Here is a 25590-nt window from a genome sequence, read left to right on the forward strand (position 1 = left end):
ATTTGAAATATTTCTTAATCTAAAATAGAATTCTTATATTTATATTTTTTCCTCTATTTTAATTCTCAATTTAAATATACTACTTACATTGTTGGATTCACAAATGTAACTAAAGATTTAGGTAGTTACAGACACGAGAGCTTGAATGAAGCAGATAATATAAAACTTCAACCTCAAACCATGTTTACGTTAATGGACATGTAAACACTCCTCTGTTGAATTCTACTAGACATCTCGAGTTTACACTCGAAACATGTTTAATGGATGTGACTATATGTCTTTTCCAAATTTCGTATTTGTATATAATATACTTGTTATACATACCCATCAACGCGCCCGTTGCATAATAAGTATGATTGCTGGTTTATTATCAGCAAAACCATCATATCGTCTTTAAACTCTATTTGATGACGGACGGTCCTGAATTTGTTAGAAAGAAAAGAAGGAATGCAGGAGTAACACGTATCATATTCCTCAACTCGTCTCCTTTACTCGGGGTTAATTTTTCAGCTTTTGTCCAGGCGTGTTTTGGGTGTTATGTGGACAGATAGTTATCGCTTAGACGAGGGCTAAAACATACCCAAAATATGGTTTTGTGATATGGTTGGAGTAGTATTGAGAGCGGTAGTTTGACTGGGAGTAATTTCAGCCACACCAACAATGGAGGTTAGCTCTGGCATGGTCGCAGGATCTCATAATAGGAATGAGCTTGTTCTGATTCGCCATGATGTAGAAGCTGGTGTAAGCGATTTTTCCTTGGATTGCGTTATTCTGGTTTCTCTTTTTCTTTTTCTTAAACCCCTGTTGTCCGTAGGAAATTTGCTTAGAATGGATTTACTGGCATTCACTTCACAGATCAAGATCTAATGTTGGAAAGCGTTAAATTTAGGGACTTAAATTATCTAGCGAGGTTGAGACTTTTTTGTAGTGTCCTTAACCTGGGTTTTTTAATTTGATAGTTGGATCTGCTAATGGCATTACATTTAACAGCGTATTTCAGAAATCAAAGGCTGTATTCACATTTCCATAGAACCCATGTGCAGCCTCCCGTATTTTTATAATATATTTACTCTAGATACCACGACTTAAGGGCAAAATTGGAGGGTGGGTGGGAGGAAGGGTAGAATAGTGTTTGTTTGCCTGGCCGAGCAGTTCAGGTTAGCCTATTAACACTGAGCAGCCGTTGCAATTTTCGATAAGGTACTATCTTTTCTTGTTGCGTATTGTTTGTTAAACAGCCCTTTTTCTGGTGCAGTATTCTCCACTAGTAATGCTATAGGACATCCTTTGGTAAGTGGAGATATGCGAAGTTGATGGGCTCGTGGCTTTGCATTTGAGAACCTACTGAAGATATAGGAGACGATGCTGAAGTATGTACTCAATTATTTCCACTTTAAAATTTCTATGGCAGACACTATCCAGAACCTCATTGGTTCTATAATAGATATGCTTTACATGCAAATTTGTGTTCTGACAAGAAATCTAGACTCCATTTGTGGCTCTCACAGTGTCCTGTATCAAATCCTTGCTTGTGACTTGCAGAAATCAAGCAACCATAAAGTTTGATAAGTTGTATTCGAATTTTGGAAAAAAATTTGACAAGACATAGTTCTCTTTTCAATAATTAGGTGTTTTGCACGTCTTGCTTGAGGGCCATGCATCTCTTTGCTCGCATGTGCTTCTTATATAGTTGAGTGTATTGAAATGATGGCTTGTGACTTGCAGAAATCAAGCAACCATAAAGTTTGATAAGTTGTATTCGAATTTTGGAAAAAAAATTGACAAGACATAGTTCTCTTTTCAATAATTAGGTGTTTTGCACGTGTTGCTTGAGTGCCATGTATCTCTTTGCTCTCATGTGCTTCTTATATAGTTGAGTGTATTGAAATGATGGGTTTTTTCCAATTATCAATGAGTATATTGGAGGGGTGAGCATGTTGTGAGGTTTGGTATATCGGTCTAGTAATATATTAGAAAAGGAAACCTTTCAGAGCTATAAGAAGCCGATCCTTCTCCATTGACAACAAAATGCATTCTATCACAGCAATCGTTAGTACAATACTAGTCAGAAAGGACACCTGGTTAGAATGGTCAAGGGAAGTTAAGAATACTTTCATGTTCAATGATTTGTGGTTCAACTCTTGTGATGGAGACTAACAACCAATTGAACCAACTACTGTTGTATAAAAACAAATTTGGAAACATAAAAATTCTAAGGCATTGGCCTTTGGCCTTGATAAGGGCCTCAGTCGATGGAGAAGTTTTTTGTTACATTCATGGGTGCAACACACTATTGGAAGCACTAAACAAGTCGAAGGATTTGTATGATTCCCATTTAAGCAGTGCACAGTGCACACACACACCCCTTCATATAAGCCCTTCTTCTCACATATTTGACTTACTTGGAGTTATTGCAAGAAAACAAGCAGCAGAAGACATTCACTTTTAATTAGTTGGTTGAAAAGATGGATGATAGAGAAAGGCATCTGGAAGAAAAATTAAAACAAAAGGAGAGGATATTTGCTATGCTTATTAAAAAGACAAATCTCCCAATAAGGGGACACATTCAAAAAATGAGGGAAATCAAAGAGGGAGAGGATTGGCAGAAATAATGGTCAACACCATGAGAAGCAAAATGAAGACAAAATTATCTTTACAAACGTTTTGCCAGAAAAGGGAGTCATGAAGCTCATGAATGGAGAATGCTGGATAAGATTGAGGCCTATAAAAAATAGAAGGAAACAAATAAGAGAAAGAAGAAAATCTTAGAATTAAACTTGACTTAGTTTGCAAGTGAATGTGTTCTTTATATATCAAATGATGTCAACTATGGCTCTATAAATTCAAGTTGGTATGATGCTTGGGTCCTAGATTTGAGTGCCACACAACACACAACTTTCCGAAGAGACTTCTTTGAGGAGTTTAATGAAGAAAAATGTGGACTTGTGAATTTGGTAGACATCACAGGTTTGCAACCTTGAGGAAAAAGAAGAATTCAACTCAATCCACCAAAACTTTTAGATATCGTTCTCCACAATGCCCTATACCTTATTCAACTGAAACAAAACTTCTTGTCTCTGGTGCTCATTTGACAAAAAAGGCCACTCCATTTTGCTGGATGATGGAGAGGTTATAATCAAAAGAAAACATGATAATACAATTGCCTCGGCTGGATGTGAGAAAGGAAAGTTACTGAAACCTATAAGTGAGCTTCAATTTCAAGGAGGACTTTCAAACAATCTGTTTTGGCATGCAAGATTTGGTCATAACCACTATGACAACATTGACACAATGCAAAAGAATGATGTTGTAAGTTTGCCGACTTTGCCCAAAATGATTGAAAAATGTGAAGCACGCATCTTGGCTAAACAAGAAAGAGAGTCATTCCACAAGTCAAATTGGAATGGTGAAAGGAAATTGCAATTGATCCACTTTGACTTGTGTGGTCCTCCTCTAGTTCCTTCAATTAGTGGTAGTAAATATTTCATGTTCATTGATGACTACAATAGAATGATCTAGACCTATTTTTTGAAGCAAAAAGTAGAAGCTTTTGAAACATTTTAGAAGTTTTGCACCATGGTTGAAAATGATGCACAAAACCATATTGGCACATTGAGGACCAATGACGGTGGTGAGTTCACATCAAAGTTATTTGAAGATTATCTTAAGAAACATGGGCTCAATGATCATCTCATAGTTCCTCACACTTGTCAACAAAACAGAGTAATTGAAAGTATGAACAAAACTTTGATGAATATGGTTTGGGCAATGTTGTATTTCAAAGGAGTAAACTTGCACTTTGGGGAAGAATTAGCTCAAACAATAGTCTATCTCTGCAATTGGTCACCTTCAACAACTCTTTAAATGAAGATTCCATACAAAGTTTGGTGTGGTTCTCTTTTGTTAGTGCAACATGTTTAGGTTTTTGGATCCCCCTGTTATGCAGTGATTCCCAAGGAAGAAAGAAACATGTTGGACCATGGGAGTCACAAGTGCATTCTTTGGGACAGAATCCTCAAGGGCCTGTAGATTGTTTGAGGAGAAAAAATAAGAAATTTCTCATTGTATGAGATGTTTTCTATGAAACCACAAAGGACACAACAAACAGTGATTGACTATTGCATTGAATTGAGAAATTTTCAAGGTGTTTTCAAGGACATGGATATGGAGATTCCAAACGTTAAGGGGGGACATATAGTTTGGAATGTGTTGAAGCCTTTTTGTCTCCTGTAATTTAACAAGAAACTCCCCCAAGGAAGAATTTAAAACTTCATCAAAAGAAGAAAACTTGTTTTTCAACAACTAATAGATGAAGGAGCTTTAGATAAGGAAAAATAGGCACCAATTGCTCTGCAAGTAACACAAAAAAGATGCCAAAATCGGCCACATAGACACTAAGAGAAGTCAAACCTGATGAAGTTGGAAAAGCATGCATTAGATATGCATGCAAAGCTAGATAGTAATAAGAAAAGTCCCTAGAGAAGATTCAAGATAGCTAAGCTTAGGGAATTCAAAAGAAGAAATCAATATTGAACTTCATACAAGCATAAAAGCTTGATGCATGGAGAAAAGTGATGAAAGTGAATATAATGCCGTGATCAAGAATGACACTTGGAAGTTGGTTGATTCTCCACTCAATTCTAAGCCCACTGGTTGCAAGTGGGTCTTTTGAAACAATACAAAGCAGATGGCTGACTTAAAAAACACAAAGCGGAGTTTGTTTCAAAAGCATATGCTCAACAAGAAGAGCTAGACTATGAAGAGACCTTTGCACCTATAACAAAATAGATCACCATTTGGGTTTTGTTGGCTATGGCAGCACAAAATGGATGTTAAGTTCATCAAATGGACATGAAAATTACTTTTTTGAATGGTGATCTCAAAGAAACAATCTACATGACTCAACCATAAGGTTTTGTAGTTAAAGATCAAGAACCCATAGTGTGTAAGTTGGTAAGATCACTATATGGTTTCAAACAAGCCTCACATGTCTGGTATGAAAAACTCACCAAGCATCTCATGAGCATGATTTTTAAGCATTTTGAATTTCAAGATGCAGCTCTTTTTGTCAAGACAGTCGACAAAATAGTTGTAGACCTTGTTGTATATGTGGATGATTTGTTCATAATAGGAAATAATGAAAAATACAATGTCAAAAGTCAAAGTAGAACTGGTGAAAGTTTTTGAAGTGATTGATTGGGGTCATCTTCATTACTATTTGGGTATTGAAGTGATTCAAAAATCCAAGTACATTTTCATCACTATTTGGAATGGAAGACAATAAATCACTCAGCACACCCATGGAACAGAATCTGAGATTGACACTAGATGATATTGCAGAGTTTGAAGATGCAGCCAAATACAGATATCCCATTGGAAGTTTGATCTATGTAACCACAACTAGGCTGGATATTTTGTTTGCTGTCGGTTTTCTCTGTAGATTCATGCAAAAGATGAGAAATAGTCACTGGCTAGGAACAAAGAGGATTCTTCAAATTTGAAGGGAATTCAGAATTTTGGGCTTCATACATCAAGGTAGTAGATTTCAAACTAGTTGGATATTCAGATTTAGACTATGGAGGGTATTTTGAATATGGGAAATATACTTTCACATTTCTTGATGAATTTGGGATGAGCAGTCATCAATTGGAAGTCAAATAAATAGTTAGTGCTGGCTCTTTCTTCCACAAAAGCAAAATATATGGTAGCTTTAGAAGCAACCAGAGAAATATTGTGGCTCAGAAGGGTTCTTGAGGATTTGTAAGAAAATCAGTTTTCATCAACACCACTCATGTTTGGCTACACTTCTGCAATCGAGATGGCAAGAAATCTAGTTATTCATGACCAAACTGTTGATGTTGGCATATGCACACTCTAATGAGACATTGTAGGTGATTGAAGGTTTTGTCATTGATGGCAACCTTACAATCCTATGGCACCGGCAAGGCATTACACCGACACTAGCAAGATCAGACTCTACATCGGCACTCAGACCATCGGCACCGGCAGAGAAAGGAAGCTTATCGGCACAGAGGCCGATAGGATTTTTGTTATATTATTGTAGCGTCCTAAAATTGCGACACTTGCAATTTCGACTGCATTTGGGTCTTCACGATGGCGGCGCAACGTTGAACCTGAATGGAGACCCCGAAACCTGTTTATAACACCAAAAACTGCATTTTTCTGCACCCTGGCCTGATCCCTACTTGCACCCTGCTGTCCTGGGAGGTGGGACCATGGCGCCCAGCGCCCTGGTCCTTCAGGATTAGGGCGCCCAACGCCCTGGTCCCCCAGGACCATGGCGCCTAGCGCCCTGGTCCCTGGCCCTATTTTGGGCCCGGTCTCTTTTGGGCATCGGGTCTTTAAGTTTGCAATTCGGGAAATAATGTTTCTTAGTCGGCCTAAGGTCGGGAAAATCAGTCTATCAACCCTAATTGACAAGTATATAAACTACATTTCCTCTTCCAAAAAAAGGGAGGAAGACATATGCGTGCAAAAGGCGGAAGCGATATTCAAACATTCAAACATTCAAGCATTCAAGCATTCCTTCAAGCAATTGAGCATTCTAAGTCTCCATTCAAGGCTAAGTGTTGCATTCAAGACAAGGATTCAACCATTGAAGAGGAGATCATTTACAACATACAACATACAACATACATTACACCTTCGCATAGACGAACAGATCCACCTTCGTTTCGCGGATTTTTCGGAGGACCGTGTGCACGCCTGGCGCCATCGTCCCGTCAACTTTCGCTCAAATTTGCAGAACAACACCGTCTCGACATTTTACTGCTAATTCCAGGTTCGCAGCTTCATCCCATTTCCCTATCTCTGTTTATCAGCGAATCTTTCCTACTTTGCATGCATTCTTAGTTCAATCTTTCTATCTACATTCTTTACAAAAGAGGGTATCCTTGCTATCACAACCCTTGAAACTCATTTAGAATCCAATCTTGCATTGCGTGGGATTGGATCTTGTGGGTTTCAACCCCTCTTTTGAATGTAAAGTCTCTCCTAAGTGAAAACCATCAACCCTAGTGACTCTCCCTTCTCTCTCCTTGGAGTTGGGGAGGGGAGAACAACTAGGGTTCGATTTTTCCGCTTTACAATTATATTTTGTTTATTATTGTAAAATCTTTGTAAGCCGACTTGGCGTCATTGTAAAATGACTCATATATATAAGAGATCATTGTAGGATATTTAATAACGAAGAAAAAAAAGATGAATGGTAGAATGTAATTAGGCAGACCTATTATGCGAAATATAGGTTAAAGGGTTTATGTAAGAAGCAGAGCAGAAACCGGTATTGCATCTGGCATTATAGATGCTATTCTGAAGCAGTACAAGATATTGGATTTATATAATCCATCATTGTAAGTCAGTGAGACTTTCCATTGAGCAGTGAGCTCTAGGCACTTGGCCTTCCTGCATGTGCAGGCCCCTCTTGTAAGTAATATTCTCTTATTGGCCAGTAAGTGAATATTGTGGGTCACAAATCCCACTAAGGTTTTTCCCACATCGGGTTTCCTCGTTAAAACATTGTGTTATGGTGTGTTTTTCATGTGGATGCTTTTAATTTTGTTTATTGCATTATTTCTTGCATACTGGTACACTGTTATAATATGTTCTACATGTTTTAAGTTAAGAAATTCAATTCATCGGTTAGATACTGATTCACCCCCCCCTCTCAGTATCTGTGGGAATCCTAACAGATGTGTTTTTTATGCACATGCGATTACAGAATAAAATACCAAGGTATCTTATCCTCTCTTGAACAAAGTTATTCGAATGTTGAAGATTTGCCTAAGGATCAATCGAAATAACTCCAAGGTTCTGTTATGTAGGGTCTCTACGTGCGGATAAGCTCAATTTGGTATGATGTGATTATGCTGGAATCACAAGGGGACTTACATTTGATTGCCAGAGCGTTTGATTTGCTGGAACTCAAGTCCTATCTACTCACCGGGATAATAAAGAAATAGCAAAAGGCGAAAGGCTCAGAAAGTCTACTCTAAGGCCTAGAATGCAAGAAGATGGATGAATGACTAGTTGGAGTCCTACTGGGCTAGGTCTCACCATCAAACTGAACAATTCGACACCGGCTCAGTGCAATCTTCTAAGGGAATTTTGAAGATGTTCAAATCGTTACACCATCAGACATTGATCACCATTCAAGTTAATGCATGAACAATAGACGCATAACAATTCGAAATTAAGCTCATTCAATGCCAGTTGACCACGCAGGGCGCCCTTACAATCAGTAAGAGGCTAGTGGTTTGGACTAGGCGGATTCCAAGCGTGTGCATTCAACAATTTTTCTCCATTCAATCTAATTATCAACCATCTAATATGAAGATTCAACAAGAAACCATGCATATTGCAAAGAAACAACACACTTCACCATAACTTCAATGAAAATGAAGGTCATTTACAATTTAGGCAACAATCTCTTGCCTTCTCTCCCTACTCTACTCTAATTGCTATTCTATTTGCTATTCTATTTTACTGACTATTAGCTATTCTAACCTCTATTAACCAACTATTCACCTTTACCAATGAAGAGCCAAAGCTTTATATAGAGAGCTCTTTACAATTTGATGGCTCTAATTGATTTACAATCAATGGCTAGGATTACAAGATGAAAACCCTAATTAGGGTTTGTTACAACAAACTTCCCTAGCCAATGAGAAAATTACATTTCATGAGTGTGGACCAATAGGAAACTAGGGTAGGTGCCTCGAAGTTTGTGCCATCATTGGTGAGTCAGATACATTGAATCTGGACATGCTGATGTGGACCTATCTGACTGGAGGAATAGTGACTGGGATGCCACCTTGTCTTGCGTTTGTGCTTGGTCAAGGAACTTTGTATCTCTTGATATTCAATGTGATGATGATGAGAAGCTAACTTTGATAACTCTTCTGAAACTATTTGCTTCTTCAACGTACCCTTGCATTGACCTTGGTTGATCTTCCTTCGTCCTCGATGTACTCGATGAATGATGTACCTCTCCTTGACTCTTTTGTGCTTGATGAAGCCTCTTCACGGTCGAGTCACTCCTCCTCTAGTAGCTCACTTCGCCTTGAAGTGTTTGTAAGATCCTTCTTCTCTGCCATCTTGTGGTTTCTCCATGTGGTAGAATGAGATCCTTGAGGATGGTTAGCTCCATTGCTTGCAACTGTTAAACACTTGAAGTCTTTAGCACTTTGAATCTTCTTCTCTGCACTTAAGGTATCCTTGATGATGATGAAGCTTCCTAATGATGTCCTCCTTGTCTTTGTCTGTTCTTCCTTCTAGTGCGGCCTTCTTGATCTACAAAGAAAACAAAAGATGATTAAGAATACATGATATATATTCTAACATGGCATTTCTTACCTTAAATCATCAACCAGAAGATATTTAAATCAATTTCTCTCTGGACCCTCTGGAAGGACAGGCCCTATAATAAAATTCGCTCTGGATCCTCTTCAAGGATAGGCCCTATAATGAAATTCGCTCTGGACCCTTTGGAAGGGTCAGGAGCGAAATTTGCAATAATGCTCAAATTCTTGACCTTTTCTTGTCTAAGGCATCTCCAAGGGTGAATTCAAGCTAATTTCCTCCCAATCCATGCCTTAAAGTGAAGTTTTTATCCAAATAGGAGGGCAAAGAGAGCTAAGGAAGATTTCGCTCCTGTCCCTTTGGAAGGGTCAGGAGCGAATTTGACACTATCACTCAAATTCCTCATTCAACTCTCAAGTTTTCATGCTCAATCTTCATGTTCTTTGCTCCTCGAAGGGTAAATGAGTGGAATTGGTATCAAACAAGGCTCTAGACATAATGCAAAGACTCTCCCAAACTCAATCAAGGCATAACCCCAAGACTAGAGCAAGGCCTGACCTAGAGAAGGCTTCCAAAGAGACCCTGACCTGGACCACCTACTGACCCACTTCAATTCAAGCAGACCCTGCTATCCTAACGAGCTAATTGGCAACTCTCCAATGCAAAGATTAATAGCCAAGAACCTAAAAGACTAAGCTAGGAAGACTAACCCTAAAAAGCAAAAAATTTAAAACAGGGGTCCTGAATTGCAATGGGGCTATGTGTGAATATGTCACAACACAAACCAAGCACACCAACATCAAATTCCATTTGATTTGGTATTTTGTGAAAGATGGTAATGTCAAATTGATCCATTGTCCAATTGTATATCAACTAGTGGAATCCTGACAAAAGTGCTTGGAAGAGAGAAATTTGAAACATTTGGAGGCATGCTTATTTTTTCTATAACCCTTGTGGATAAATGGGGGGATGGAATATCATTAAATATTCCTTGGGTTATTGTAGAATCTGAAGTCATATGAAGCTGAATCTGAAAGGTTCAATGGAATCAATCTTTTGGTTTTGCACTTTCAGTAAATTTTTCTTTTTCATTTTCAGTCCATATCTGGCCTGACACCCTAGAAGCCCATAGTGTCAATTTTGCTTCTTTCATATATTGGCTTGAGAGGGGCCAGGATAGGTATGCCATTTAATATTTCATTTAAGAGCATACCAAAGAAGTAGAGAACTATGAAAGATTATTTTGCTTTAGTAGCTAATTGGTCTTTTTGACATAAAACATCTTTACGATGGATTCTCCACACAAGCCTCTTGGTTGGAATGCTGCTTCTTTGGTATATTGGGTTGAGTAGGACCAGCATATGAGTTTTATGTTTTTCTTTGCTGGGTTTCTTCTGCCTGTGATACTGGAGGATACTCATGGCAGATGGATCTGTCAATTTGTGGAACTGTAGTACTGCAGTTGAGAATGTACTTGTCTGACTTAGATTATTTTGCAATTGAGAATGTGCTTGGAGAAGTAGAAGACTGTGATTGTTTTGCTGAAGTACCCATTTAAAAGCTTGCCCATAGAATCTTTCTCTTATAGACATGCTCTGTAAGCCTCAAAATCTCAGATAGCTTCAGAGGTTGCTAGACCAGTATATTAGGTTGTATGTCACTCCTTGCTTGGTATCCTTCACTAGTAATACTGGAGGAAACCCTTGGTCCGTGGATTTATCAAGTTATGGACTTATGGCACTTCAGAACACACTGAATAAGTGCAAAACTTTTAGTTTTTTGATCAAACACTGAATTAATAGTTGCCTGGAAAACACTTTTAAGATAGTACTCTTGAAGTCTCTAAGAGCAAATTTGCTCCTTTGGATGTTCGCTCAAGGAAGACCAATATAACTGATGTAATGCCTTTCTTTGTTGGCATTCCTCCATCAGTAATATTGTAGGATGCCTGGGCAAGTGGATTTGTCATTTGAGAGCATATTGAAGAAGCAGAGACTATGATCATTTTTTCTTGAGTGTCCAGTTAGCTTTTGAACCATAAATATATCTTTGATGGTAGATCTCCCCTTGAACTGCCATAGTTTATAGTTGTACTATCAATCTCTCTTCTTTGTTATATTGGGTGGAGTAAGACTGGTATATTAGTTTTTATAACTTTCCTTATTGGTTATTCTCCACTTGTACTGGAGGACACTTCTGGGAGGTGGATTTGCCAAGTTGTTTACTTGTGGTAATATGTTTGAGAACATACTGAAAAAGCAAAAAAATGATCAATTCTGCCACATATCTAAGTAGGAGTGTGCTTTAGAGTCCTGTTGTAGCAATTTTGCAGCTTTTGTATATTGGCTTGTGGAAGACAAATATACTAGTTATTTAATATCTTGCCTTGTTGGTTATCCTTGACTAGTTATATGTGAGGAAGCATTTGGAATATGGATCTATAAGCTATGAATATGTGGGATTACATGCGAGAACATACTGAAGAAGTAGAAGATGGATCAATTTACTGAAATATTTAAGTAGTAGTTTAACAGTAAAAACATCTCTTATATAGGTGTTCTCTGAGAGCCTCTTGATGAAAAGTTTGTTAGTCTGATATATTTGCTTGTGGAAGATAGTATATTGGCTTTATAACCATATTACCCAAGTCCTAAATCAATAGTTTCCCTTAAAACACACTCCTATGATAGGTTTCTCTCAAATTCTTGTTTTTTGTAGTGTTTTTAATCATTTAATGAGGGTCTTATAAACCAATGCTTCTTTACTAATAAAATATTGGAGTATTAGAAGATTGGAAAATTAGTTTTTCCTGGTTAGGCAAATCAATTTAGTCAAACTAGCAGGTCTAAACTGTGTTCCTAATGAGAGATGGACATGTGCATGTAGCCGAAGCCTCTGAAAGATTTGGATGGCCAAAAGTGTCATATATGTGGAGATAATGTGGGGGTGACAACTGATGGGGAGCACTTTGTAGCCTGCAATGAATGTGCATTTCCAGTTTGCAGACCCTGCTACGAATATGAGCGTAAAGAAGGAAACAAGTCCTGTCCTCAGTGCAAGACCAGATACAAGAGGCACAAAGGTCAGTGGATGCTCTCTGATATTTTAAAATTAAAATCCTATAATACAGAGGGATTATATATATGCAAGAGTCAACTTTGAAAAAATGCAAATGGTAATGGAATTTGGACATTGTACTCCTGGAGCTTTTCTATCATGTTTTTTTTGTTATTGTTGACAGGCAGTCCAAGGGTGGAAGGTGATGAGGAAGAAGATGATGTTGATGATCTAGAGAATGAGTTCAACTACTCTCAGGTGCAAAAAAATATGAAGCAGGAGAGAGGTGAAGCAGTGATGCAGTGGCAGATGTATGGCCGAGGAGGAGAGGAAGTTGATTCAGTCACTTCTTCCAGACAGGAGCCCTATTCTCAAGTTCCATTTCTCACTAACGGGCAACAGGTATGATTTCTAGTAACAGTTGAAGAATATGTGATAGCCACCTTCATTTTCGGTGCCTGAAAATTGAAATTGTCAATTGTGCTTGCAAATAGTGCAGATTTCAGAGTAGTAGAATTAGTAAATGCACTTATGTAGTATACATAGCTTATTTTGTAATATATGCCATTGTTAGAAACTTAGATAGACCAGATGGGCTGAATATGTGTTGTTTGCATTTAGTAACAAGCTTCTGGTAAAAAACTTTATGCATTCAATTTCATCAATGTCCTAGATCACACTCCATGATATCCATCACTGGGACAATTTTTTTAATCCTGATGATGGATCGCTGACTGATCTGGATTATCAATGATTTTAAACATAAACCGTTTCTACCAGAAGCTTGTTAGTGTATCATGGGCTCTGCAAATTTCATGTTTGTTATGTTTGCATGTGTTAATTTTTAGTTGGCTGTATGTTGTTTGCCTAGAGTTGGGGAATGTATTTGACAATTGTGGGATTAAACTGTAACAGGTCTAGCATGGTTCTATGATCTGTCCTATCCATTAACCTTTTGTCCAGAGGAGATAGAAATGACTATTCCTTTGTGCAGGTCTCTGGAGAATTTACAGACGTGTCTTCTGAGCATATGGCTCCAAATGGTAGTACAGGTGGAAAGCGAGTTCGTTCACTCCCTTATGCTGATCCAAATCAGCCAGGTATTTAATTTGTTTATGGACATTTATCAACTTTCTTATTTCCAGGATTGTATCATAATGCAGTATGCAGGATTGGAATACTCTCTTTGTTTGAGGCTTTATTTTTTATTAGTGGACCAAACTTCAATGATCTGTGGATGTGATGATGCATTTTCATAGTTCAAGTGAGAATTGTGGATCCTTCAAAGGACTTGAATTCCTACGGACTTGGGAATGTGGACTGGAAGGAAAGAGTAGAAAGCTGGAAACTGAAACAAGAGAAGAGTATGCTGCAAATGACTAGTGGTGGTCGGTATGCTGATGGAAAAGGAGATATGGAGGGTACTGGTTCAAATGGGGAAGGACTCCCACTGTAAGTGGGGAAAAAATTACTGGATAATATTTTTCAACTGGATATTTTAAAAATTGTTTCCCAAAATAAAAATTTGCTTCAGTTTATGTTTTAAGTAACATTTTTCCAACTTCTTGTGTAATCCATGTAGCATCTTAAAGAACTTGGAAGTAATTTTTGTATTAGATTATTCAAAACTGACAAAATTGAGCATCTGTACTGAAAAAGAGTCATCGAGATTTCTAAGCTTCTAAAAAAGCATGGTTCCTTAAATGCATCAATTGTAAGCTTTTTGTGAGCTCATGTTTTGAGGTGATTTAAAGTTTTATACGAGAATGTACAGTTTTAGTTTTTTAATTTGTTATGTGGAACAGTAGAACCCAAGAGTTGCTTTTCTGCCTCATAATTAATGCTGAGCTGTGTGCTGGCTTTGTTCTCCAAAATCTTCATCCCTGCATAGCCCATTGAGATTTTGCAATGCCAATCCTTCTGCTATTAAAAGATTTATCAGCTTTTTCATGATACTGTTTAGTGTTTAGTGAACAGTTGTAATAAAATTAATGCGTGTTCATCTTTCAATAGTAGTCTGTTGTCCATAATCCCTACCCCTACATGCATGCATTGAGAATTAGCATTGCCAATCCTTCTAGCAGTACACAATTTTTCAGATTTATTTATATTTTTTGTCACTATATAGATTGTTCAGATGTCGGTATTAGCATACCATAATATTTTCCTCATTGAAATTTGTGGTCTCCTGTCCACTTGTGGTGACCAGGTGTTTGTATGTCAATGGTAATCCCTTGTTCAGACGGTTAAAATATCAAAGTAACAAATATTTAGTTCTAGAATCCAATTATATGATTTGAAAAAGGAATTCTTATAGTAGTATGTAAATCTCAATATTGTATCGATACAATAGCAATTTGTTTTTCATCTAGTATAATTTTGGAATGATCAGTATTTCAAAATTTGGTACGTTTATCTATATGGCAGGGTTGATGAGGCACTACAACCTTTGCATAGGAGTTTCCCTATTTCTTCCTCCAAGCTTACTCCGTACAGGATTGTGATTGTTCTTCGGCTTATCATCCTGGGGTTTTTCTTTAACTACCGAGTCTCGACTCCTGTTCCTAATGCATATCCACTGTGGTTAGTCTCAGTGATATGTGAGATCTGGTTTGCTGTATCGTGGATTCTTGATCAGTTTCCTAAATGGATGCCCATTAATAGGGAAACCTATCTTGACAGGCTTGCGTTGAGGTTAGTTTAACCTTTTGAAGATGATGATTCTTGACATGTAGTTAACAATGCTGAATTATCTCTTTTGAAGATATACAAGCAGGCAGCTTCTCATGTGAGGTTACCAAGAATAATTCTTCGCATGATGTATAAGGAAACCTGTACAAGGCATCTTAATTCCCTTATTTTAATTTTACAGGTATGACAGAGAAGGGGAACCATCTCAGTTAGCTACTGTTGATATTTTTGTCAGTACAGTGGACCCTCTCAAGGAGCCTCCCATTGTCACAGCAAATACCGTGTTGTCAATCCTTGCTGTAGATTATCCCGTTCATAAGGTTTCTTGCTATGTATCTGATGATGGATCTGCAATGTTAACTTTTGAAGCCCTTTCAGAAACTTCAGAATTCGCACGGAAATGGGTTCCATTCTGCAAAAAGTACAACATAGAACCTAGGGCTCCAGAATTCTATTTTGCCCAAAAGATCGATTATCTGAAGGATAAAGTACAGCCTTCCTTTGTGAAAGATCGCAGAGCAATGAAGGTAAGTACATATTCATTTACTGAAAGTAAGTTCCAGCTATGTTAATTTATAGAATTTATAATAATTTTGACATATTCTGTATTTTTATTAATTCAGAGGGAGTATGAGGAGTTCAAGGTCCGGATTAATGCTCTTGTTGCCAAAGCACAAAAGGTTCCTGAAGAGGGCTGGACCATGCAAGATGGAACTCCATGGCCAGGGAACAACCCTCGTGACCATCCTGGGATGATTCAGGTGCTAGATTATTTCTTTCTGTCATACCTGATGAGGACATTGGTTATTAGTGCTGCATGCACTCTTGATTGCATTTTCTTTGCCTTTTGTCATCATTTTTGTCAGCATTTTATAAAGATGACAGTTTATTGATTTCTTGCTTAAGAGTTTCATTTCAGGTATTCTTAGGTCATAGTGGGGCACTTGACATTGACGGAAATGAACTACCCCGCTTAGTTTATGTATCTCGTGAAAAGAGGCCTGGTTTCCAACACCACAAGAAAGCCGGTGCAATGAATGCATTGGTATATACTTTTCCGAGTATATATGTTACCGTTTTGCTAATATTGTAATATCTGCTTGTGTATCTTATTAACAACGATGATCATTTATATTTGGTGAAGTCAGGTTCGTGTTTCTGCTGTCCTTACGAATGGTCCCTTTCTATTGAATCTTGATTGTGATCACTATATAAACAATAGTAAGGCTCTGCGAGAGGCTATGTGTTTTTTAATGGATCCCGTTGTTGGAAAGAAAACATGCTATGTGCAATTCCCTCAGAGGTTTGATGGTATTGATCGACATGATCGATATGCAAATCGTAACACAGTCTTCTTTGATGTGAGCATTGATTAACACGAAGCATTGCTGTTTTACAAAACCTTATGTATAAATCTAGCATATTAACCTTCTTTAAGAAATTCTTTGCAGATCAACTTGAAAGGTTTGGATGGGATCCAGGGACCTGTCTATGTTGGCACAGGATGTTGTTTCAATAGGCAAGCACTCTATGGTTATGATCCTGTTCTGACAGAAAAGGACCTCGAACCAAACTGTTTCTTTAAGTGCTGCTGTGGCCCAAGGAAGAAAGGCAAGAAAACAAATAAAAATTATGGTGAGAAGAAGAGAAACAAGGGAACTGAATTTACTATCCCCATCTTCAGTTTGGAGGACATAGAAGAGGGTGTGGAAGGCGAGTCCTAATCAGATAAATTAGTTCATATTCTTTGATGAATAATATGCCTTTACATATCTCTCATTTGCTGGCTTATTTGCCATAATGAATTGCAGGATATGATGATGAAAAATCATTGCTCATGTCCCAGAAGAGGTTGGAGAAAAGATTTGGTCAATCACCAGTGTTGATTGCAGCAACTCTAATGGAAGATGGTGGCACTCCTCAATCTGCCAATCCTGCTTCTTTGATGAAAGAAGCTATTCATGTTATCAGCTGTGGATATGAAGACAAGTCGGAATGGGGAAAAGAGGTACACTTAATAATGTAGGAATTTACATTTCTCACGTGGCGAGGCTTAAGATTTCATTTTATCCTTGTCAACTAGGTTGGATGAAAGATTCTGTTTAAATGATCTGTAAACACTTAATAAGAAAGTATGTGCTTGTGTAAGAAATCCTATACCAAGCTTTTTTTGGGGCAGCTGTAGTGACTCCTCTTATATGAAATGAAATCTGCAGATTGGGTGGATTTATGGTTCAGTTACAGAGGATATTTTGACTGGATTTAAAATGCATGCTCGAGGTTGGATATCAATCTATTGCATGCCTACCCGTCCCGCATTCAAAGGTTCTGCACCAATCAATCTTTCGGATCGTTTGAATCAAGTTCTCCGATGGGCCCTTGGTTCTATTGAAATTCTTCTGAGCAGGCATTGTCCAATTTGGTATGGCTACAGTGGAAGGTTGAAGCTATTGCAGAGGTTGGCATATATCAACACCATAGTTTATCCTGTTACTTCCTTGCCATTGATTGCATACTGTACACTGCCGGCTATCTGTCTTCTTACAAATAGGTTCATCATTCCTGAGGTAAGCTTGCCAATGGCTGAACTACCTTGCAACTGTCAATGGATTTGTATGTCAAGTCTATTCTTATGTGTTGTTTGCCACTTTTACACCTCACCATGAATCTATTTGCTTGAATGTGCAGATTAGCAACTTTGCAAGCTTTTGGTTCATTTCACTCTTTATATCTATTTTTGCAACTGGTATTTTAGAGTTGCGCTGGAGTACGGTTGGAATTGATGAATGGTGGAGAAATGAACAGTTTTGGGTTATTGGAGGTGTATCAGCACATTTATTTGCTGTCTTTCAGGGGTTACTGAAAGTTCTTGCAGGAATTGACACAAACTTTACTGTTACGTCTAAGTCCTCAGACGAAGATGGCGAGTTTGCTGAGTTATATGTTTTCAAGTGGACTACTCTTCTTATTCCTCCAACTACACTACTTGTTGTAAACTTTGTTGGTGTGGTAGCAGGTGTTTCATATGCCATTAACAGTGGTTATCAATCATGGGGTCCCTTATTTGGAAAATTGTTTTTTGCTTTCTGGGTGATTGTCCATCTCTACCCCTTCCTCAAGGGACTGTTGGGACGTCAAAATCGTACGCCTACAATTGTCATTGTCTGGTCGATTCTTCTTGCATCCATTTTCTCCTTGCTTTGGGTGAGGATAGACCCCTTCACATCAAATTCTGCATCCTCATCACAACAGTGTGGTGTCGATTGCTAAAGATTCTATGGGCTTTATTCCTTGTCACTAGGTAAACAGCATTTCATATGAGGGCCACAATGTCTCCGATGTGTTTATATCATACATCTCTATGTATTGAGATGAGGGATCACATATACTTGTATGTGAGCATCAAGGGGAGAGAGGTCAGGAGTTATACAGTCCAACGATAGAGTTCAGTTGTTGGTATAGTACTTGTAGTTATCAGACTTATTCTTGCAACATATTTATATTATATATTGTCAATAGTTAATTCACATGTAAATAAAATCAAATCTGGTCAAGATGGACCCATACTTGAATATTTGAGAACCTATTTATGCTACATAAATACATTTATTAATATATAAAAAAACACTTCTTTTGTTTCTTATAAAATATTGTGTTATTTAAAAATAAGGTGCTCATTTAACTAAGTTTTATTGTTTTTGTGAAAAAAATATTTTTCTTATGTCTACAACTATTAGGTAGCAATGAATATGCATTGGAGTACTTCATATCTAAGAGTTTTGTCCTATGACAAATATAAACGCGGCTGTTATAAGTAAAGTTGAATAAAAGTTGTATTTTTTATATAATAATGCATCTTTTTTATAATAGCACGTTTTTTTGTGTGTTCAACTATTGGTTCATTTGTGTTGGATATAAAGGTTAAAGATAACAAGATTTATGATCACCAAAAAGCATTTAAATCATTTAGGTTGTATATAAGTTATATTTTAAACTAGCATACTTATCTTTGGAGTAATATAGGTGAAGTATGTTAAAAGATATCATATTTGTTTATTATTTCACTTAAAAAATTATTATATTTTAATTATTATTTTTATTTTATGCTACAGGTATCCTCGCAACCCAACGCAATGCCCAACTTGTTGATACACCTCCAATAACCCAACATATAATATTAGTTTTGCATAGAGCCCATATGACAATTTGCCAAAAAAATCCATCGGATAATTTTCAAATGTAGACTCCATAGCTGCTATCAATGGAAGAAGATAAAATTTTCCAAAGCTTTGTGTCAAATCCTATGAGCCAAAAACTTTCTTGCCAAAAAAGAAAGTATCAAAAAACCTTTGCAAAAACACTATTGTATCAAATACCATGAGCTCAAACTCTCCTCCAGACAACGATACTTGAAATGAAAGGGGAAAGCGGGAATAATTATCATCATAAAATTTTACATCATTACTCAAGAAAATCAAATAACTATTGTTACAAACCTTCCCATACCCTAGAAGGAATTTCTTCAAAACCCACCTCTCGTTGATTAACATTGCTATCAATGGCCAATTTTGCCAAATAATCTGCAATCTTATTAACTTCTTTGTAACAATGGGATACCAAGAAAGATTCAAACAATTCTAATTTTTGTAAAATGGGATCAAGTATATACTGCAAATTCCAACAATTTGATTTTTTTTTCATAACCCATTGAATTACCACCATAGAATCACCTTCAATTATTAAGTCCTTAATTCCCAAAGAGATTGCCATATCCAATCCAAAAGACAAAGCATGAAATTCCGCATGATAGTTTTAAAACCAATAGCATGACACTTAGCTCGAATAAAATTTGCATTGTGATCATAAATTACCATGCCTACCCCAGTCGACCCAGGGTTACCATGAGAGGCCCCATCAAAATTCAGTTTAAAGTGCCCCTGCGGAGGAGGTTTCCATCTAGCAGAGCACCTCTTACCTATTGCATCATTCTTTTTTAAAATTGAACCATGAGAGGGTAAAATTGACAACATCTTCCAAACTCAAGTAACTCTACTATCTCAGTGCGAAAAAGAAGTAAGATTTTCCAAATTCTTATAAATAAATGACAAAGCAACCTCAGAGATTGAAGACTCAATTTTTAATAGAACCTTAGACATAAGAGACCTTGTTTTTTTAAATATCCCGTTGTTTCTCTTTAGCCAAACATTCCAAATCACAATAGATGGAGATATGATCCAAAGGCATGCATATAAAAAAATGAGGCAAGCATAAAGGGCCAAGATCTAAAATGGGAAATGAGATCCTTACCAATAATAAAGGATATATTTAACTTCTCAAACAACCACTGCCAACATTCATAAGCATAATCACAATGTAGGAGCAAGTGTGAAGAAGATTCCAAATTTTTGTTACAAAGGACACAAGGGAAAACAACAGTAATACCAAGCCTGTCTAGTCTCATACTTGTAAGGACTCTGTCCTGAGCTGCCAACCAAGCAAAGACTCCAGCTTTAGGAAGACAAGCCGAATGCCAAAACAACTTATAAGGCCAAGATGATAAATCTTTAGCAACCATAAGAGAGTTGTAACCATCTTTAACAGTGTACTTACTAGAAATATTCTTTGTCCAAATAAGTTCATCCTCAGAATAAAAAAGAAATACATTTCTATCCCCCAAAATCTTCTCAAAATCTAATTTCATGCTTTGATCAACATCTAAGAAATCAATCAACTTCCATCAGGCTAGCTTAAGGGGTCCACTAGTCACAATTTCAAAATAATTTGTTACAAAAACACCCCAAAGGGAGGAAAGAACAGTGATCAGAGGAGACCAATCCCTAATATTCACCAAAGGTGCGTGTCCATTCCATACTTCTTCCCAGAATCTGACCTTTCTACCATTATGAACAATCCATGAGAGATGAGGCAAAATAATTGATTTACACTTACAAAGGAAATTCCAAATAGCAAAACCCAAAGGCAAATTTGAGACTTTAAAAATGTACTCTCTTGGTCCATTATTTAAATATTTGGCAAACGTAATATGTGCCCATAAGGAGCTAGGCTTGTCATATAATTTCCAAACCAACTTAGCACCTAAGGCTAAATTCTGATTCTTCAGACTCTGAATTCCTGTTCCCCCAAGTTCCTTAGGCAAACATACCTTATCCCATACAACTAAAGGGAGTGTCTTCTTGCCATCTTTATTATTGTTCCAAAGAAAATCTCTAAGAGTATCCTATAGACTAACAATAGCTGCTTTTGGAGACTTCAAAACAGATATGAGATAAATGGGAACAACATTCAAAATAGACTTGATGAGGACAATTTTACCCGCCAAAGTTAACCATCTATGATTCCATGAGAGAATTCTTTTAGAAATGACCGAAATAATCTTATCCCAAAAACCAATCTTATCCTGTTTAACAAAGAAAGGAATCCCAAGGTAAGTAAATGGAAGATTTCCAGTCTCAAATCCCCAAAAGGATTGCAACCTATGCTGAACCAGTTGTGATGTATTAAGGAGAAAAATCTTTGATTTATCACCATTCACTTTCTAACCAGAAAATGATGCATAATTTTGTATTATTCCTTTAATCACTTTTGCCTCAACTAACGAAGCATGTCCAAATAACAGAGTATCATCTACAAAGAGACAATGAGAAATAATTTGGGGAATATTCTGAATCCTTATACCTTTCCAAAGCCCCCCCACTTTAGCAGCCCTAATAGCCCAACTAAAGGTTTCAGCTAGGAGAATAAACAAAAAGGGAGAAAGGGGATCTCTCTGTCTCAAACCCCGAGAGGAAGTGAAAAAACCACAAGGAGAACCATTAATTAAAACCGAGAATCTTGCAGAAGAAATACATGCACGAATCCATTTGACCCAGGCCTTTGAAAAACCTAACTTCTCAAGAACAACACATAAAGCCTCCCACTCTACTCTATCATAAGCCTTCATCATGTCTAGTTTAAGTATCATGGCCGAGGTTCTTTGGGTGGAAATAGAATGAAGCACCTCATGTGCTACAATTGCACCCTCTGTCGTCTCCCTTCCGGGAACAAAACCACCTTGCTCCAATGAAATGATCCTAGGTAGATTTTTTGCCAACCTAAGGGAAATTGCCTTCGTAAATATCTTACACAAAGTGTTACATAAAGCAATGGGGCAGAAGTCAACAAAAGTCTTAGTATCCTCTTTTTTAGGAATAATTGCAATCATTGTAGTATTAAGTTCTTTTAAAATAGACCCATTTCTCCTAGCTTCCTCGAGAGCCAATAAAACATTATTTCCCACAAAATCCCAACGTTTCTGAAAAAATAAAGGAGTAAAACCATCTGGTCCCAGAGCTTTATCCGGATTCATGGCAAACGCAACATTCTTAACTTCTTCTAAGGAAAAGGGAGACATCAACATCTTATTGTCTTCCAAAGATACTAAAGGAGGAATATTAGATATAATATCACTGCTGAGATTTCCATTTTCCGAAGATAATAATGACTTAAAAAACCTAATTGCCTCTAAAGCAATGTCCTCTGGCTCTGTCAATAAATTCCCATTCATGACACTGAATACAAGATATCCTATTCTTACATCTTTTAATCTTAGTTGAAGAATAATTTTTTTTTGTGTTCTTGTCACCATCTGAAAGCCATAACTCTCTAGATTTCTGGTTCCAATAGATTTCCTCTCTAGCTAACATCTCCTCAAGCTGTAATTTTAGTGACTTCAATTCATCAAAAACTTATGGCACCATACCATGTTGAAGCACATGAGTATTAAGACACTCAATCATATCTTGAATCCTTTGTTTCTCCTGGAAAATGTTCTTAAAATGCGAGATATTCCATTGCCTAATATTCAATTTCAAATAACTTAACTTCTTAGCAATCTGAAACATGCGGGACCCAGAACAAAAAGGAGCAAAATTCCACCATTTCATAAGCAGAGGCAAAAAGGAAGAATCCCTAAACCACATGGGCTCAAATTTAAATGGAGACTTAAAAGAAGCCCTATTCTCAATAACTGAAAAGGAAATTGGAAAATGATCAGAACCCGAGACCGGTAGAATAGAGGAAAAGAATTCAAAATCTGAATCAATCCAATTCTCAGATAACAAAAACTGATCTAATCTCTCAGCAATCTGAGAAAATCCCTTCTCATGTTTGTCCATGTGAAAACCCCATTCCGAGACTTACAATAAAAAAGGCTCATATCAGAAATGAAATCCCCAAAGTCATCCATAATCCTTTTATTAGGGAAAACGCCTCCTCTTTTCTCATCTAAATCAGTGATAGCATTAAAATCACCCCCGAAGATAATAAAGGAACCATGTTTTAAGGGAGAAGAAATCCTCTTTAATTCACCCCATAACTTACTCTTCCCTTGAATTCTTGACGAAGCATAAATTTTAAAAAGCCAGAATTTAACCTTCAAAATCTTGCTTATAACAAAAACCAACATCCAATTGTAGCAGATGCCACTAACTGTACCTCAATATTATAATTATTTCAAAGCAGTGCCAAACCCCCTGAAGCACCACAAGCCGGAGAAGAAAGAAAATTTCACCTTCTCCAAGATGAAAAAACCAAATCAGTAGACTCCTTTGACAACTTTGTTTCTTGCAACATAAAAATATCACACTTAATTAAGTCCATCTGGGACTTAATTAAGAGTCATTTGTTAGGGGCATTTAAGCCCCTAACATTCCAAGAAATAATTCTCATCGTCCTCGAGGGGAGGCCGAAGCTCCCCTCTTCCCATTAATCGGAGAATGTTTGCTTTTCCCAAAGCAACCTTGCAAATTACGTTTCACAACCCCTGATCTTGTCACAGGAGGACTAGTCACAAATCTTTTACTCCTCTTTTTTTTTACACTTACATGAGTTAGGCATGTTTTCTTAGGCCTACCAAGAGAGACCGAATGCCTCCCTTGCCCACAAGCAGGAGAAAGGGACAAAGTCTTTTGAATTCCAACATCAATTTCCATTTGAGTCTTAAGATTATTTGGAGGCCTACCTCTCCTAGGAGAAACCACTGATGGTGAAAAAACCAGAGTTGTTTGGACAATTGGTAAACTCTTGCATGACTTTGGAGAAGCCAAGATAAATGGATTATCTTCAAAACCCAACTCTGTTGTAGCCAAAACCGCAAAAGGATTAGCAGATGCAGAAATTGGAAGGGTCGAGTTTATACCCCCCAAATCATTCTCAATTGAACAAACAACTCTATTAGTAATACCCTCATCCATTTGATGTGCATGATTGTTAAAAATATCATTTACTTGCTGAACCAAATTCTCATCTGGCATAATAACAGGGTCAACCTCTGACGGATTACTATTCCCTAAGGAGGATTCATTAGCCATATTAATTTCAACATTCAGAGGGGAATTATTAGACATCAAATTCTTAATTTCCTGAACTAAAGAAGCATCATTAGGAAAACCTATGGCAGGTACTTGTTTAATAGTTTCCATATCAACCACTGCATTTTTATCTAAATTCACATTCTTTGAAGAATCCAAAACCTCCTTTTGAGTGCATGAAGACAAATTGTCGTCCTTACCCTTTGTGTGATTATTTGGCATCTTAGGGCAATCTATCATCAATGGATGATCTACTCCATTCATCGGGGGATTACCATCCACTATACCCCCGTTATTAGAAAATGTCTCCAGTAAAGACGAAAGTGAGACCGAACCCGAAGTGTGATCATTTGGTTTCCCAGAACTACGACACAATGGATTATTTTCAAGATTAATGTGACCCGTTTCTACCAGTTTATGCGAAGAGGCATTTCCACATCCTTCAACCGAAGGTCCCGCCGACAAACTATCTTTATTAAGGGATTTAGGGACAGAGCCAACAACCTGCTGGTTTTTCTTAAAATCCATAAGTAATGGAACATTCAAAAGTAAAGGAGACTTAAGAAGCTCCGTATCTAATTTCTCAATTAACTGGTGTCAAATACCATCATGAGACTTCATATTACAAGTACGGGGGCAAACATTGTTAGGGTTAATAAGAACATAAATTTTTACCAGAACCTCCCCCTCCACAAAGTCCATTTTAGATTTTAAAAAAGTTCCAATAGTATTTCCAATTTTCTCAAGAACATCTGGATCCATAAATTCAAAAGGAATTTTAGGTAAACCAAACTAGAAAGGAATAAGTTTCGAACTAGACCAAGAAAGAACAAAAAAAGGTTTCTAAGCCGCAATTGAAATTAAATGTTTTCCAAACCAATGATGCGAAGTTCTTAATACCTCATCTCTAAAAGAAGGAGAATCAAAGACAATAATAAAAGCATTCATAGACAATAATTGAAAATAATGCATATCCCCCCATCTTTTCTGCAATTTATGATAAAGCTTTAACAAACTAATTTGATCACCCCAAATTTCCCCAGAAATAGCATTCGTATGCAAACAATTCACTTTCTTATCGACATAGGAACCTAAAAGATTGATACAAGGGATAGGAGCCCAAACCTATGATGAAGAAACCCCCGACAGAATA

General features: G+C 37.2%; 1 protein-coding gene across 3 annotated transcripts; it reads left to right on the forward strand.

The window, feature by feature from the left end:
• Positions 1 to 377: 377 nt before the first annotated feature.
• Positions 378 to 18717, forward strand: LOC131063155 (probable cellulose synthase A catalytic subunit 1 [UDP-forming]). 3 transcript variants are annotated; one of them, XM_057996930.2, is made up of 14 exons: positions 378 to 741; positions 12208 to 12403; positions 12563 to 12780; positions 13373 to 13478; positions 13638 to 13830; positions 14806 to 15072; positions 15251 to 15596; positions 15693 to 15830; positions 15989 to 16114; positions 16218 to 16430; positions 16521 to 16704; positions 16881 to 17077; positions 17286 to 17636; positions 17758 to 18717. In XM_057996930.2, the coding sequence occupies exons 1-14, from the start codon at positions 661 to 663 to the stop codon at positions 18337 to 18339; spliced, it is 3198 nt and encodes a 1065-aa protein (XP_057852913.1). In that variant the 5' UTR covers positions 378 to 660; the 3' UTR covers positions 18340 to 18717. The 3 variants fall into 3 exon arrangements, with proteins under 3 accessions (XP_057852913.1, XP_057852914.1, XP_057852912.1); XM_057996929.2 differs by having other exon boundaries at positions 379 to 741; positions 16521 to 16782; XM_057996931.2 differs by lacking the exon at positions 16218 to 16430 and having other exon boundaries at positions 16521 to 16782.
• The last annotated feature ends 6873 nt before the right edge of the window (positions 18718 to 25590 follow it).

Source organism: Cryptomeria japonica, chromosome 11, assembly GCF_030272615.1.
Source record: "Cryptomeria japonica chromosome 11, Sugi_1.0, whole genome shotgun sequence".
NCBI lineage: Eukaryota > Viridiplantae > Streptophyta > Pinopsida > Cupressales > Cupressaceae > Cryptomeria > Cryptomeria japonica.

Bases quoted from the DNA above. Each gene is read 5' to 3' on its own strand.
- LOC131063155 (XM_057996929.2), top strand. From the start codon at position 661: ATGGAGGTTAGCTCTGGCATGGTCGCAGGATCTCATAATAGGAATGAG. The intron at 13,831-14,805 runs GTAAGTGGGGAA...TCTATATGGCAG, and splicing joins AATGGGGAAGGACTCCCACT to GGTTGATGAGGCACTACAAC. The intron at 15,073-15,250 runs GTTAGTTTAACC...TTAATTTTACAG, and splicing joins CTTGACAGGCTTGCGTTGAG to GTATGACAGAGAAGGGGAAC.